Source organism: Platichthys flesus, chromosome 14, assembly GCF_949316205.1.
Source record: "Platichthys flesus chromosome 14, fPlaFle2.1, whole genome shotgun sequence".
Lineage (NCBI taxonomy): Eukaryota > Metazoa > Chordata > Actinopteri > Pleuronectiformes > Pleuronectidae > Platichthys > Platichthys flesus.
Genome location: NC_084958.1, coordinates 20,379,800 through 20,396,094, shown reverse-complemented (window position 1 = coordinate 20,396,094; position 16,295 = coordinate 20,379,800). Strand labels below are relative to the sequence as shown.

Here is a 16,295-nt window from a genome sequence, read left to right as displayed (position 1 = left end):
CACTGCAGACATCAGGAAGTGATTTATCAGTTCCTCAATTGTCTGTTAATTAATAAGTAGTGTTGATAATTATTAACTGTTTTTTAATCAAGTAGCAATGTGACAATTTCAAAATTATTTTTTTTTTAAACTGAATATTATGTGTTTGTTTGGCACAGCAAAAAGTTCCGTCACATCACATTGAGATGTTACTTATAATTTCTCATCATAAAAAGATAAAAGATTTCTGATGAGCTCTGAGAAAACAGAACAGCTTCCTCACTTATTTTAAACAGATGCAATTATGTTTAATAAAACTTTCATAACGTAGCAGCTGCTCAAGGATTTTAGCAGTACTATCCTCAGCCAGCAGATGTCGCTGTACAACCAGGTCAGTAACTTGAGTGGAGCAGGTTCATCAGTGACAAGAACAAGGAGCCTGGTCCCACAGAGGCCTGAGCTCGACCCCATGGAGCTGGGCTGGGATCAGATAAACATTACACATGTTTATTATACTGACAAATAGGACCATATTAAACAAAGTCTTTTATTTAAATAAATTGGGATGAAGCTATCTTGAAGTAATGCTACTTGTGTGTTTAGTACATACATTTACTCCACTACTTATATTTCATAGTGTTTTTACTTTTTAGATCAATGTGACATGTACAACTCTCATAAACAGTATTTTGCATTGCAACCACACAAGTACTTTTCATACTTGAAGTACTTTTTGCAGCTAATATTTGTGAAATTCAAGTAAAACATTTAAAAGCAGGAATATGACTTGTAATATATTAATAATGGGGGGGGGGGGTCACTGCTACTTCTACTAAGGTAAATTATATTAGTACACATCTTACATCTAACCGAAATAGTGACACTGAACTTCTTACAATCTAAATCCTTCTGTGCACTTTCTCCTCAGTACATTTATCTGATCCCAGACCAGCTCCATGGGGTCGAGCTCAGGCCTCTGTGGGACCAGGCTCCTCCTTCTTGTCTATGAAGATGGTTCTTCTGGACTCTGGCTCTCGTGGACTCTAAACCGATCAGGAGACTTTCTGTTGAAACTGTGTGATGGATAAGTATCTGAACATCGAAATTTGTCAAAATGTTTTCAAATTAAGGTTCATAAATATTAAAACACTGGTTGTGTGTTTTTATCTCAGGCACGGATCATTTTCAGCACCAAATACAAACGTTATGATTTCATCCATCAGAATAATACAAATCTACAATAATTACTTATCCTGTATTTACTCTGGGTGTAATGAATAAATATACCTGGTTTTACTCTGTATTTACTAGTTTTTATTCCATTCATATTGTTTATTTTTTCCTTACACATAAGTTACTTATTATTACTCCCTGCTGTAATATTGCAAATTTCCCACTTGTGGCACTAATAAAGGATTCTCTCATCTCATCTGACAGTTAAATATATAAGTATCTAAAACAGTTTCAACAACAAGTAAACTTAACTAGCATGACGAAGAATTACTGCATTTTATTAAGACTCCGTTAGTTTTGGATGGGTGTCCCTAATAAACTGAGAACAGAGTATTTCCCGAAAAGATAAAACACAAATCCTCCTCAAATTCTCCCTCTATTGCCTGCATGTAAAAACTTTTAAAAACAGTTTAATTAGAGTTCAGCTCAAACTCTTTATAACCTTCAAACATTTCGAACAAACCATCATTCATGATCCAAAACTTCTCTTTCAACACAACAATTAAGAATGAATGGAATCAAAGTTTGTTCCAACTCAAGAATCAACTTGTTTAACTCATTTGACTGAACGTATTTAATGTGAGTTGGTTGAACTGAATCCTTCCTCCTGGATCCTGGATCGGATTGAAATGTGTCCTCCCCGCCTGAAGGTGCGTCCTCTCCCGCCGCTCGGGCTGGAAGTGGAGGCCTGCTGTGGCTTTGATGCTGCTCCAGTGAAAACAAACACCTGTGGAGTTTGAATGGCTCGTCGGGGCGATTGTGTGTCCTCGCTGGGGACGAGGGGGTTGTATGTACGTGTGTGTGTGTGTGTGTGTGTGTGTGTGTCTGGGTGGGGGGGACACGTCTCAGCGGGACGCCTGCTCTGCCCCGCCGCTTCCGAATCGCCCCTTTCTCACCTAACGAGCGCACTCAGGAGGCCGCTGATGAGGCTGGAGACAAAGGGCTGTTTAATAGAGAGAGTGGAGGTGTGTGTGTGTTTGTGTGTGTGTCTGTGTGCGTGGGGTGGGGGTCTTGCTGGTGTAAAAGCAGCCCAACACATCCCGCATGGTCCGGCAACCGACGAGCGCGGCTACAGAGGAATAAACGACTTTTTACGCACAAGACTTTTACGCACGGGACTCCGCGGGGAGGGAAGCGGCTGTAGATCAAAGCCCTCGGTGATAGTCACGGTTTGATAACGCAGATCCTTCCGTGCCGGTTCCCCTGCACACGCTCGGCCGGTGCGGTGTGACCCGAGGCCCGGTCTCCGTCCTCCTCACACGGCGGAGGGAAAATGGAGTGTGTGCCTTTAAGGCGCCCGACTGCCTGTCGCTTTGTGCTGCGGAGAGACTGACGCCCTGTGGACGCAGTGGACAGTGGAGCGGCGGCGGCAGCACAGACACACTCACACACACAGACACACACACCATCCTGGAGGAGTTCAAAGAGGAGACTACCGCACAGCCCCCTCGGATAAAAGGACAAGTCGTGAACTTGTTAACAGCCGCTTGTGGTAAGTTTGCTCCTCCGCGTTGCGTCGCGGTTGGTTCTTTGCGCACTCGATGTTTCTGCGGCTGAGCTCGAGTGGAGCAGAAGTTTTTAGTGTGTGTGTGTGTTGGAGTTAGCGGTGAAAAAAAAAAACTTAAAAAGAGAGAGAGAGACAGACAAGAGAAAGAAGGTGAAGCAACGAGGGAGAGAAGGTTCCTCACATGTTGTCTCCGGCGTCACGAGACACGGATCAAAGCCGCACAGATCAAACGGTGCTGGGGTTAATGCGATGCGTTTGAATATGTAGGTGAAGGAGGCTGATGTTGCCAGATGTGTGTGTGTGAGAGAGAGAGAGAGAGTGTGTGCGTTTGTGTGTCTGCGTGTTGTCTCAAGTCCTGGCCCTTGAATGAAATATGACTCAGGCCTTCTACAGATCTGACATTTGCACATGAAAGCTGGAGATGTGTCTGCAGGACAAAGCTGTGATTCTGATCCTGTGTGTGCAGCTCCTCTCTCCTGTTGTAGCCTGTAGCTGCAGAGCCCTGGCACCAACTGCAGGTTTCAGACGTCACACTGACTCTGCACATTATCCTGCCTGGTTTGTTTAAAAAAAAAGAAGGGAATGTGAGCTAAAAAGCAGATGAAGATAAAGAAAAGCAGATTATTTCCTCGTTTTGATATCGACCATGTGACTTTTGGACGTTTCCCTCTACGTTCTGCTGTGGTTTGATTCCCTGGTTCACTCTGTATCCTCCCCATTCGAAGTCTGGTGTTATTCCAAAGCTCTGAACGTTTCTAGTATTGGTTGACCCCGCTCTCTGAGGTCCTGTGCTCTTGTGTTGTTGTTGTTGTTGTGGATGTAGGTGTTTCCAGTGTCGTGCTGGTGAGCCGTCAGGATGAGGCCCGGTCAGCTGATCCTCCCCACCGCCGCCGCCACAGCTCTCCTCTTCCTCCTGGCGGGACTGTCTGTGAGCTCGGGCTGCAACAAAGCCCTCTGTGCCAGCGACGTCAGCAAGTGCCTCATACAGGTAAGGGGCCCGGGGGGGGTTAACGCTTTGAAAACTTGTTTCTCTGAGAAAGACGGAAGCTGATTGTTGGATTTAAACAACAAATGCACCACAACGACCCTTCACTGTCATACTGAGGCAGATTCCCTGTTTTTCTGGCTTTAATTCAAAAGAATCGGCCCAAACAAAGCTAAACTAGCCTTTTCCTTCCCTTTTCTAACCCACAGTACCAAAAGATATCATTTTGAATCCATCAATTTGGAATATAGTGTATGGAAATCTGTGATTCTGTGATTTCTTTGACTACTCTGGCTTGACCCCATACCGGCTGCTCAGCGTCAGCAGGTGTCAAACCTCTGAGGTCTGAACGTCGCCCACGGGTGCGATGTTCTCCTCTGTAGATTGAAAACAGGAAACTTCTGCGTGGACACGTCCAAGTTCGGGCCCTCGGTCCAGCAGCGCTGCAGCTGTTTTGTGTAAACACGCACTGTTATTCCTCCTGACAGGAAAACGAATGAAATGGTGTTTACAGCTGAAGTCGGAGTTCAAGCAAAGAACAGAAGCAGCGCCATGAAAATCGTGTTATTTCTGAACTTTTTAAAATCAGCATGAAACTGCTGAGGACGGCCTGAGAGCACACGGCAGCTTGAGAGTGAGTCAACCAGAGGAAAAGGAAAATGTCTCAGCTGTCCGTACTTGGTTCGGTGTGTGTCTGTGCCCGTTCTGTACAAATACCTCCTATAGAAGAAAAAAAAACAAATGATCTGCAGTAGCCAAAACTGAAATTAAAATGTGCCTGAGATCAGATGGACGTTTGGAGCCGAGAACAAAGATGGAATCTGTGGCGAAGAATGCAAGATACATTCCTTCGATAAGCTGAGCAAAGTTTGGAAGGAAGGTTTGTCTTGGAGGAGGAGGAGGAGGAGGAGGGAGGTGAATTCATCCTGTTTTATACTCACCTGTTCTGTTCCGTCACTGACGAAGGTCGGAGCAAAGGATTGTGGGTGAATTTTCTCAGTGAGGTTCTGATTTTAGATCCACGTCAGCAAGTCGTACTTATATTTCCATACTTTTGTTCATCGCTCCCCCTCTGTCACATTTTACCCTCGCATCTGAAAACCAGTGGATGATGGGACGTGGAGTGCTACCCCCCCCCCCCCCCCCACACACACACACACACACACACACACACACAAACACACAAAAAGTCAACACATCTTCATTAACACTTTGGTTATTTTGAGGAAAAGATGAAGAAAGGGCGTTGGTCGGTTTTTCCACCACCTGTCAACTTAAATTTGAGTGTGTGTGTGTTAGTGTGTGTGTGTGTGTGTGTATTAGTGTGTGTGTGTTTAGTGGTCCTGCCTCTGCCATTAACATCCTTTTTAAAGTACTGTATTTAACCGCAGTGGCCATTTCACCTGTTTGACCTCACTCACTGATTTGCAGGTACAGTGTGAGGTTGACAAGCTTTTGAAGAATCTCCGGGTTTTGGAACAGGAAGTTGAGCTCCGAGTGAGAATCAAGACTTTTGGTGCCGAGATGAGAAATGACGTCAAATGGAATTCACTTTTTTCGGATATTTTAAACACACAAGAAGAATAAGTAACAGCAGCCTAAACAATTGAATAAACGATGAGCTGCAGATCCTAATTTTATTGTCCAAGGTAAATCGGTTGAGGGGCCTCTGGTCAACAGAATCAATGTTTGGCCCCTGGAATGTTTTACCATGTAATCCCAGGCCCGGCTCTTCAGCACAGCGCCACAGTATTAACACTGCAAGTCTCGTGTTCAAGGCTTGGAAAGTGACGTCTCCATTATGTTGGGAGTCATCGTGGTTCTGGCTTGAAGACGGCAGCAGATGTTGTCATGGAGCTGGATGAACATCTGTGTAAAGGGTCGGTGTGATGTGTCGGCTGCAGATGTTTCATGTCACGCCTCTGATTCTCCGGCGCCGTCGTGGGATTTGACGTCAGACTCTGTTGCAGCTTAGTTTGGTTCATTGTGAACAATCAAAGGAGGAAAAAGACGAATCCATGTTTCTGTCCAGTCTGAACTGAATCTGACATTTTCTAAACTGCATATTTACCTTCAAGAGAAACTCATCTGTCGAGTATTATCCAACCGATGTTTTAATAAATTGATCAATACAAACAGAAGAGCAAATTTAACTTTCTGATTCTAGAGAATTTAAGAAAAATGCTTAAATTTAAATTTTGACTGAAAATCTAGTTTCTTCTCCGGAGTCAATTTTCAAAGTGGATTCTATAGTAAACGATCACAGTCTATATTTTCTTCCTTGGCACAAACTGGTTGCGACCAAACGACAAACATCTGCTCCCTCTGGCTTCAATTTCTGTTAAAAGAAAATCAAACATCCTGTTATCAACAGAGCATCTGTGGCTCCGCTTCTTCCTCCTTTACTTCCAGGTGGCTTATTTCGCCTGATGAATCATTGCTCAGGACACCGAGCTCTGCAGCTTCCGCGACCCCGTCGACACCGACTCGCCGGCTGTCAGGGGCCGGGGGCGATGGTGCGTGTGCTCTGAAGGAGAAACTTAGTGGGATCTGCTGTCCGCCGCTCGCCTTCACGCTCTGCTGCCATCTCAAGTCATTTGTCTGAATTCCCCCAAAACCCCAGAGGGTGGGAGAACGAGGGAGGAGGAGGGAATGGAGGCTAAGGTCAGGAGGAGGTGTGTGTGTGTGTGGGGAGGCCGTGAAGTGTGCAGAGATCCGCGGGACAGCTCTGAGACTGTGCAGGCCGGGGCTGTGGAGCAGGGTGGGGCAGCGGCTTTCAAAGTGAGAGCAGCAGCAGCAGCAGCTCGGCCTGACGCGGCTGCAAATGTTCACTTTCCCCTCCGGAGTGGTTTTGTCTCACTCGCACTCAGAGTTGACTGATCACAGTGGTTTCCTCTTTGTAGCCAGAGACGCCTGATAGGAGTCGTTCAAGTGGCCGAGTCGACCTCATTCATCTCAGTGAGGAAACGCTGCAGCTGTGGATTAGACTGCAGCTGGTTTACTCAGTTATATATCAAAGTTATTACCAAAATGTCCACAGCTACATATTTAAAAAGGCTTCTTTTAACCAATGAACACGTCTACAGCCCAAACGCATTAAAGGCTCAGTGTGTGGGATATAGTGACCTCTGGTGGTTAAGGTGCATGTTGCAGCTGAACACCCCCTCACCTCACCCTCCCCCTTCCAAACATGAAACATGTCATAAAAACTCAGAAGGTGATTTTTCAGTGCCTTAAACTTTGGATCTCAGAATAACAGACTGAATGGGAAGTTGGAGGAACCTCTCTAATCCAAGATGGCTGCCAAAGTAACACATCTTTCAGTAAATGTGTCGTACACATGGTTCTGTCCAAATTCTCTATGTGAAATGCTGCCTGATGCGTTATAATGAACTGGTGTTGCTAACAATGGCTGGCTGGCCAACGTAAACATTGTTTCTGTGCAACTGGAATCAACTCGGGTCACTCGGGCTTGACGTACATTCCGATGGCCGAGCTCCGAGGTGAAATGAAACGAGGCAGAAGCTCGACAAAAATGTTTCCATGAGAGGTTTTAAAAAAAGAAGAAGCATTTTTCTCTTTTGTGAAAGGCGAGAGATGCGTGTTTTCTCTTTTCCTGTTGGCAGCCGTTCAGTTCAGTTTTTTTTTTTATTTTTTTTTTTTATATATATATATATATAATACCACCTCTGAGAGTCGTAATTACTCCCGGGATCCGATGTTGATCAGGGGTTTGGGGCTGGAGAGGCTGGTGATTAACTGAGCTGTGTGTGGTTCTGCAATCCCTCACCGGTGAGTCACTGGAGAGTCTTTTATCATCGTGAGGCTGTTAATGTGGAGGAGGTGACTTCTGCAGAGATATAAAAGAGAAGTGAGTGAGTGTGGGGGAGGAATCAAAAGGACAGAAAGGAAAAGGGAAGAGCTAGAGAGAGAGAAGGGGGGGGGGGGTGGAGAGTAAAGAAAGACAGGAGGGAAAAAACAAGGGAGAAATGGAGCAGGAGGTGGGGGGGCAGCCATGTTCTGTTCTCCAGGTGTTTTCTTTTCCCTCCCTCCCTCCTGTTTCTCCCCCCCGCCGCCTTCCCAATCACGGTGACCTTGACTTGGAGGAATGTGCTCCCTGTACAGGGGGGGAGGGGGGGGGGGACTCCTCCGGCAGTCTCACCCACTGTTCAATCCCACCTCCACGGTTTGTCGTCCTGTTCTGCAGAAGAGGTTTTGGGATGTTTGCAGAAGCTCTTTTAATAAATATCACTTTCCTTCTGCAACAGAGAATTGTTTTTCATTGTTTTCCCAAGGGTGTGTGTTTGTGTGTGTGTGTTTGGCAATTTGGATTTATTGGGATTGGTGAGGGTTCGCTCTTAAACTTTATTATGTCACCATTATTTATGTGTGTGCCCTTTTTTTTATAGTTTTGATAAAAGACATGTTTAAAGATTGAAACGATGTAGTTTGGTGTCATGTGTCCCTTGAAACTTATTCCCTGAAGTCCAAGTTTTCTTCATGCTTTGTCTGACCAACAGTCAAACAACCCAAAAACTAAAAGTATTTAGGAGGCGGCTACTATTGAACGTTGATGATTGAACCAATTAGTCAATTATTCCAGTTATTCCCAACAACTTATCTGTCAGATGAGTAATGAGGAAACTAGTGATCTCAGCTCGAGGGTACCAGTTTGGGGCAGTGGGGCCCCAACCAGAGGTTTTTGCCCAGGGCCCCTCAGGATGTTACTCCAGCCATGGCTGAACTGAATGAGTCCGATAAACACTATTTACTTGGTATTTGAATATTGTCCTTTTTTAAAAAACTGTCTTTTTAAACAACCAGCGTTCAAATCTGAAAGACTCTATTCTTGCATCTCATGATGATTTGTTTTTAATTTGACAAAGAATTCGATTCATTCACTCAGAACCGCTCGGCCTCGATCACAGTGTAAAGGAAATCATTTGAATGTTAACGTGTGCGAACCTGCTGTGACTCGAGGAGCAGTGGGGGTCTGCTGCTGTGTGTTTTTTTTTTTAAGTGTTATCACAGTGTTCTGTGGAGACGATGACATGCTTGTTGAAATACCATCAGAGCCTCGTGCAGTGTGTGTCCTGTGACGGCTTGTGTGTGTGTAATAGTTAGTGTACCTGAGGAAAACCTGCTGTTGCTCTTTGTGTTGATGTTGTAACGGCTGCTGTTAGTACAGTCGGTCCACACATTGTGTGTCCGTGCTACTGTGGGATCCGTGGTGCTGCTACTGCTGCGGACCCACGTCTTTTATTATGAAAGTATTATTTTTGTAGTAATGCAAGATGAGGAGTTCTCGTTTTATTAAAATTATGAATTTAAATAGAAAAGCACCCGGTAAAGAGCGCACCTCTCGATATTCATTTGGATATCCCACCAGGTTGCACACAATGATATCCTTAACATGGCTGACTTTAAAATCAAAACCCACAAATTCTTTATATCAGAAACACCCAAAGTCACAAAGGTAAATAAAGTGATGAAGAATATCCAGGATGAAATGTAGTTTCTTTCTTGACCCATGTCCAATCCTTTCACCAAGTTTTATGTATTTTTTTCCCGTAATCCTAAAAGGACACTGGAGCAAACTGAACTTCCCTGATGAAGGGTAATTAAATGTGAATGTATATTTAAAATGTGAGGAAGTTAACTTGTTTCTATTCACCCCAACACCTGCTATCACACAGTTTTATCCACATTATTGTGTTAACAGAAGTGATTTGTGTTTTCCTGCAGGAGCTGTGCCAGTGTCGTCCGACCGACGGGAACTGCTCCTGCTGTAAGGAGTGCATGCTGTGTCTGGGGAACCTTTGGGAGGAGTGCTGCGACTGCGTGGGTGAGTGCACCGACCGATTTGTCATGAACGTGTTCCACAGCTCGACCGTGCAGCAGGTTGGAGTCTTAAAAACCAAACATCACTATCACCATGTTGCTCTCCTAAGGGTTTGAGCTGCTGCCACTTTGCAGAAGCTGCTGCATGGATCATAGCTTGAAAACAACTGTGATATCAAACTAAATAAAAGTAGAAACCCGCAGTTATCTGTCTCCCGTGAAAAAAGCCTGAGAGACGGTGGTGTCGATGCACTTGTCGGTTGAGGAGCCTGTCGGTTCGGGGGGGGGGGGGGGGGGCTGCCGCTCTGATACGAGTCGAGTGTGAGGTGAGCGAGTGCAGAGCGGCAACGTGTCTCTGAGGAGTGTCAGCGGGAAGCAGAGCTCAGGAAATTAAAGGAGGATTGACCCGATGGAGGAGCACACAGGCACATGTGGACAGGAAGTGTCGAGGTCGCTCTCAGGATCAGGGGGTGAAGGAGCTGTGGGGGGGGGGAAGGGGGGGGGGGGGTCAACCTGCCAAAATGAACTTTCACTTTCAACCTGGTACCGAGCTGCAGCGGGGGGGTCCACATCCAAACAGTTTAATCCCTCTGTGAAATATGGAAACACCAAGAGGCATCATTTCCTCACGTGAAGTTGGACTCAAAGATGAAACCATTAGGGGCGCCCTTAGCTCAGTTGGTAGGGCGTCCCCCCCATGGGCCTCGGCCAGCAGCGGACCCGGGTTCGATTCCAGCCCGCGGTCGTTCTCTGCATGTCTCTCCCCTCTCTGCCCCATTTCAACTCTGTCTCTAAAAAACTATCAATAAACAAAAAAATAATCTTAAAAAAAAAAAAAAAAAAAAGATGAAACCATTAGAATGAACTGGTCTGAAGTCACTGGGATATAGCTACAAGTCTGGACAAACATGGATATAAACTTCATCTTGACTGGTTGGTGGAGACTATCTTTATTTCACTGTCTGTAGCGGAGTCAGTCGTTTTCAGTCCTGGTGTCTCGTTCTGGTTGTGTTGCGTCTCTGTGGTTGTTGTGTGTGTTTTTGCAGCCATTTCCCATCTTTTTCTGTCACATTTTGTGTGTCAGTGTGGTTTTAGTTGTGTGTTGTTTGCTGCCCGTTCTGCAGCTCTTTGTATATTTATTACTCATTTGGTGTCATTGCCTGTCACACTTTGTGGCTCTTTGTGGTTGCTTCGTGTTTCATTGTGGTCGCTTTGCATGTCGTCAGTTTACATTCCACTACTCTTTGTGTTATGAGTTGTGTGTCATTTGTTGCAGTTCCTTGATGTCTTGTTTCGTGAGTCAAACTCTGTCTCAGTTTGTGTCTCTGCGGTGGTTTTGTTTGTCTTTGCGTGTGGTCATTTTTATTTCTTTTACAGTCCACTACAAATACTTGTTATTATGTCAGTTGTTAAATGATGTGTTGCTTTCATTGGGTGCGGTTGCTTGATGTCTTGTTTTGTGTTTCATATTTATGTCTCTGCGGTTGCTTGTGTCCCCTTTTTTGTTGCTATGTATATCTCTGTTGTCGTTTTGTGTCTCTTTGGGTTGTTTGGTGTTTCAGGAGTTGTCGTCTTGTCTGGTTTGCAAACAACCGGCATTAGAACGCGTCTCTGGTGACGACTTGTGATCAGATCTCACTTTTCCCGCTTTCACACAGACCAGAGTCTGTGGTTTTTAACCAGTCTGACCATGACGGATGAATTGAAATGTGGTCAGTGATGATATTATCACTTTATTAGAAGTGTAGAAGGTCTCTGGGTGTCTGAGTGAGCCAGTCAGATGAGAAGAAGGTCTTTAAAGTGCACAAGGAGACATTTGTGTTCACACTGAGGAGATCTTGGCCTCTTGCAGACCACCTCTGTATGTTTGAGTGATGGGACCTCAATGCGTCTTCATACCTGTCGAAGTGTTTCCAGATCACCTGAGACAGATGTTAACAGCAGGGCCTCTGAGTGGGGGGGATGGAACCACATCCAGCTCCTCTGCACACCAGCCGGCTCTCAGATCCGCACTGACTGACAGATATGACTGTTTGTGCTGACAAGGAGTCTTTATTAAATCTCTTTCATGTGGAACACAAATACAAGCATCTGACACCGAGCTCCTGCTCTGCAGATGTTGCAGCGGTGGAGTTTTCTCCTCCCGGACACTTACAACACACTGCAGACAATCTGCCGCTCCAGAGCGTGTGTTCGCATTTCTCTTCTGTCTATGTCTTACTTCCAGCGCTAACCTTATGACCACTTTAAGTAAGTTTCCACTCGAAGCATGTTATCCGTGCCAAGCGCTGGCCGCTTTGAAGTGTGTATCCGCGAGTGGGCAGGGCCGTCCAGCGGAGGAGAGGAGAGTTTGTATTGTGGAGGAAGGGTGGAGGAGGTAGGGAGGACACAGAGGGGAGGACCCATGTGTATGCTTTATCTAAAACAGCTGCTCTGGCTCTGCTTTTAGCTCGGCTCTGTAATCCAATGCCTCTGTCAAACGCCGCTGCTCATTAAATGATTTATCCATTAGCCATAATTCACTTGGACTCATTTAACGGGTTTGAGAGATCGTATCGGAGGATGTGGGGACTTGGTCATGTCATTACTACTGTGTACGGAAATTAAATGAAGTGTTAAAAAGACCCTAATGGAGTCAAGACACTCGGCACAGTGTTGTGGTTTCACTGAACTGCCCTCGTCAGCGGAGAAGTTTTGTTTAGCAAATGAACGTCCTGCTTTTGACTTTGTGCTTCGAGGGTCAGTCCACTGATCTACAGGAAGTGCAAGTCAGGACTGGAGCTAATAGAAAGTCTATGGTTAATAGTGTGTGTGTGTGTGGGGGGGGGGGGGGTTAATAAATACAAATTGAACTAAACTTATAACACCCATAATACACTTGTTAGGGTTTTAAAATTAGACTAATTGGGCAATAAAAATCTGACAATATAAACAAGATGCATCGGTATCTGGATTTTATTTTGCTGATATAACAACTTTTATTGAACAAAATAAAAATATATTCTTTAAATTAAAATGTCCACAATAATATTTGCATTCCTGGCTTTGTAGAGAAGGAAACACAACTTACATTAGAACAATAACATTTACTGGGAGCAGTATGAATAAATGAAATGTGTTTTATTTTTAGATATTTTGGGGTTGTGTCTGTGTGGAGATTTTAACCGGGGCCTCAGACTCGAACCTGACGCAATGGAATTTGGTTTGGAGTCGGTAGTCAGGGCTGCGGAGATAAACAGTAATTTAGTAAATCACTCCGGGCTGTTTATTTGGAAAAACACTCTGGAAATAGACGCAGCTGTTCAAATGTTTAAATGACTCCAAAAACCAGTTTGTTCACCATTGTATTTCAAATCTGAAACCATTTGAAAGACTGTTTGTGATTGAGAGAATCGTTTTTGTAACGCTGTCTTCCTCTCTCTCTCTCTCTCTCTCTCTCTCCCTCTCTCTCTCTCTCTCTCTGCGTGTCAGGGATGTGTAACCCCAAGAACTACAGCGACTCTCCGGCCACGTCAAAGAGCACCGTGGAGGAGCTGCACCGCCCGATCCCCTCGCTGTTCCGCGCCCTCACCGAAGGCGACGCGCCGGTCAACATGATGGTCGTGTCCTTCCCCGTGGCCGAGGAGCTGTCCCACCACGAGAACCTGGTGTCCTTCCTGGAGTCGCTGGACACCCAGCCCCAGAACGTGTCCGTGCCCGGCAACAGCATCCACGCCAGCTACGACACTCAAGGTAATCGCAGGAATTATTTTTTAAACCACAGATAATTCAACAGGGATCCGGTGTAATTGTTGGTTTCAGTCAGTTTGGAGAAAACATCCGGTACTTCTGACGGAGCTGGATTAAGAAAAATTGCTGTTTGATAATGTGCTGCCTCACTTTGGTTTGGAGCTCTGGCATCTCCTCCTCTCACCATGGTAATAAAATCAGTCCCGACCCCAGAACTGAAGCAGACTGGAAAAGTCTTGAGCTGAGACCAGTTCGGGTTGGATCCGGTTTTCATCGTGGTGCAGCCAGAAGAATGGAAACACAACTGGGTCGAATGTGTTGTTCTTCTGGCATTTTTCTATTTTCATTTGTGGCCGTTTCTGGCGTTGCCTCTCCTTTCTCTTTAAACCAGTGCTATTTGCTATAAAGACCCACTCTTAATGGGAGCGTTCCAGCAGAGCCACGCAGTTAACTCATTAAACCCATCAAAACACATGGTCGCACTTATTTGCGGCAAATTCTTTTCACCCCTGAAGTAAAAGTAGGCACGTTGAGGGTTGGAGGTAATTAATCTAAAGACGGTGCTTGTTTTCTTAAACCGCACTTTACTGGATTTGTGACTAACGTCTGTTCCCCCCTCTTTTCTCGTTTTTCAGAGAACATGTGCACCGTGGTCTACTTCGACGACTGCGTGTCCATCCGTCAGTGTAAAGTTTACTGTGAGTCAATGGGAGGATCCAAGTACCGCTGGTTTCACAACGCCTGCTGCCAGTGCATCGGGCCCGAGTGCGTGGACTACGGCAGCAAGGCGGTGAAGTGCATGAACTGTCTCTTCTGAAGTGCGGCTCACACATCGGTACCAAATGTCTGGGTGATGCCAGAGGACTGAGGGCAAGAGGGAACTACGACTATCGTGTGTGTTAGCATTCCTCAGTTATCTTGTAAAATACCCCCCCTCCAAACACCCCCCCCCCCCTCTTCCTCCTCACCCCTGCAAATTGTTTTTATTCTGCTGTTATATTTCACTGTATATTTTTAGATACGTTTTCAATAGTGTTTTTTTACTAGAGGTGTATATGAATAATGTATTTTTACAATCACGGTCTGCTAAATCCCTGTCTCATGCCAAATAAAGAAAAAGTTTGGTGACGTGGACGGTTTCAGTCTCAGAGAGAAGAGTCTGATTCCAAATGTTTTCCTCTTTCCATGTTTTTGGGTTTGAGAAGAAAATGTGTGAGAAGTTGCAGAAGGAGTCGGAACACTAAATGCCTGTCCCCTGTCCTCTGCCTGTCTCCAGCTCTAATCTTAGCCTAGTGTTGCCTGACTCAGGAAACGCATCACTTCCTGGGGAAACAACCTTGTTATTATACCACACTGGTCCACAGGTGTCCCAGTGCTCGCTGATCGTCTCATGCAAGCCAAGTGGGGAAAAGGGGGAAACGTTCACCAGTGCCAACCTCTCGCCGCCACACACAAATCCCCTTTGTCAAGCTGGTGCGTTTTCAGAAAGGCAACAGGGTGTCCTATCACTGATTCTGTTCCCACTTGGCATGCAACAGCAGGTCGCACAGACTCATGTACCACACACACACAATGAGAGCCTGTTTGTCTTTCTGTTTTTATTTTTTTTTTCCTAATGGTTTTTGATCACGACCTCATTTTGCCACTGCAGCTGTGGGTTCGGAGCCGACGGCGCCAGCAGAGATCAGAAGAGCAGTGGTGGAACAAGACGTGTATTCAGATCCTTCTAATTAAGTCCTAATATTAACACAGTAATGGAACAAAAATACGTCATCATGAGGAGAAACGCTTCATTAACATCACCAGTTTGAATAAACACTGCAGGAACAAAACGTAGAGTTTAGATCAAAATAAAAAATTCGTATTTGGAAGTTAAATCCTGTGGATCCCAGTTTGGGAGGGAGGCCTCTGCAAATGATCCTTAGATAAACCTGGAGAGGAACGAGGAAAAGTTCTGATGCACAAATCCGTTTTTAGGTTTTTTAAAACCAAATATTACTATTGAATATTTTACCTCCTGGGTTTCAACAAATTATGGAAATGACACATGATGCTTTCAGACGTGCAATAAAGTACGAAAGTTGTCCTGTAACTTTCCAGAGGGGTTGTGTTTGACAATGAAAATGTCCTAGTACGTTGTTCTGGAAGTTTTTCCAAATCCTTCCAGCCAAATCTGTCTTAAAATGTCAGACCATGTGAGAATACAGAAGGAAAATATCTGGAAAATTCCCAGCTAGCGAGAGACGTGTTGATGGCAAACTGGAAGAACAGTATTATCTCAGGATGACAAAGAGGAAATTTAACCGATTGTTACCGCCCCCTGTTTGAATGTCACGTAAGTTTTCCTCTTGATTTGAGGACAACCGACCCGAAAACAATCTCCTGCTGTGTTTGTCTCACTAGCAAACTCTGGAAAATGTTCAGGATATTTTATTCATGTCTGAATAGAGCTTATGTGAGAAGCCTGGAGGAGAAAGGTTAAATTGTTGGAACAACTCAGAACACATCTGTAGCATGAGCCCACATACACACTCATTTTCTGTGCTGGTCACAAGCCACAGAGGCTACAGACCACTGGCTTATTTTAACTATGTTTATCCTTCAAATCCTAATGCAACTTGATGTCAGATGTAAATATGGAGGAGAAAATGAGTAAATATTTACTTTCTCACGTGGCAGAATGTAAGTGAAAGTTGCTCAAATGTTTAGTATTTAAAGTTCAGGTTTCTAAAACTTAAAGAAACTAATCGAGTACATGTACTTAGTTACTTTCCAACCCAGCAGATGACTAATGTGATTCATGTGTCAGGATGACCACCAGGCCTCTGGCTCCCACCACAGCATTTGGGAAAGTACATGATTCAGAATAACAAGTGGTTTGCACCAGAGATCGACTTTCCTATAAGTCAACTAAGCGGCTTCCTACAGGGCCTCGCAGCCACAAGGAGGCCCCCCCGACATCATACATCTTACACTGGATATGAGTCGCTACTTTAATACTTACTACTGAGACTCTTATAG

At 45.0% G+C, this 16,295-nt stretch overlaps 1 protein-coding gene across 1 annotated transcript; it reads left to right on the top strand.

The window, feature by feature from the left end:
- Window positions 1-2,013: 2,013 nt before the first annotated feature.
- Window positions 2,014-14,408, top strand: twsg1a (twisted gastrulation BMP signaling modulator 1a). Its single transcript, XM_062403873.1, has 5 exons — window positions 2,014-2,704; window positions 3,543-3,707; window positions 9,450-9,549; window positions 13,017-13,277; window positions 13,910-14,408. Exons 2-5 carry the CDS (start codon window positions 3,576-3,578, stop codon window positions 14,089-14,091), a joined length of 675 nt encoding a protein of 224 aa, XP_062259857.1. The 5' UTR covers window positions 2,014-2,704; window positions 3,543-3,575; the 3' UTR covers window positions 14,092-14,408.
- Window positions 14,409-16,295: the final 1,887 nt, after the last annotated feature.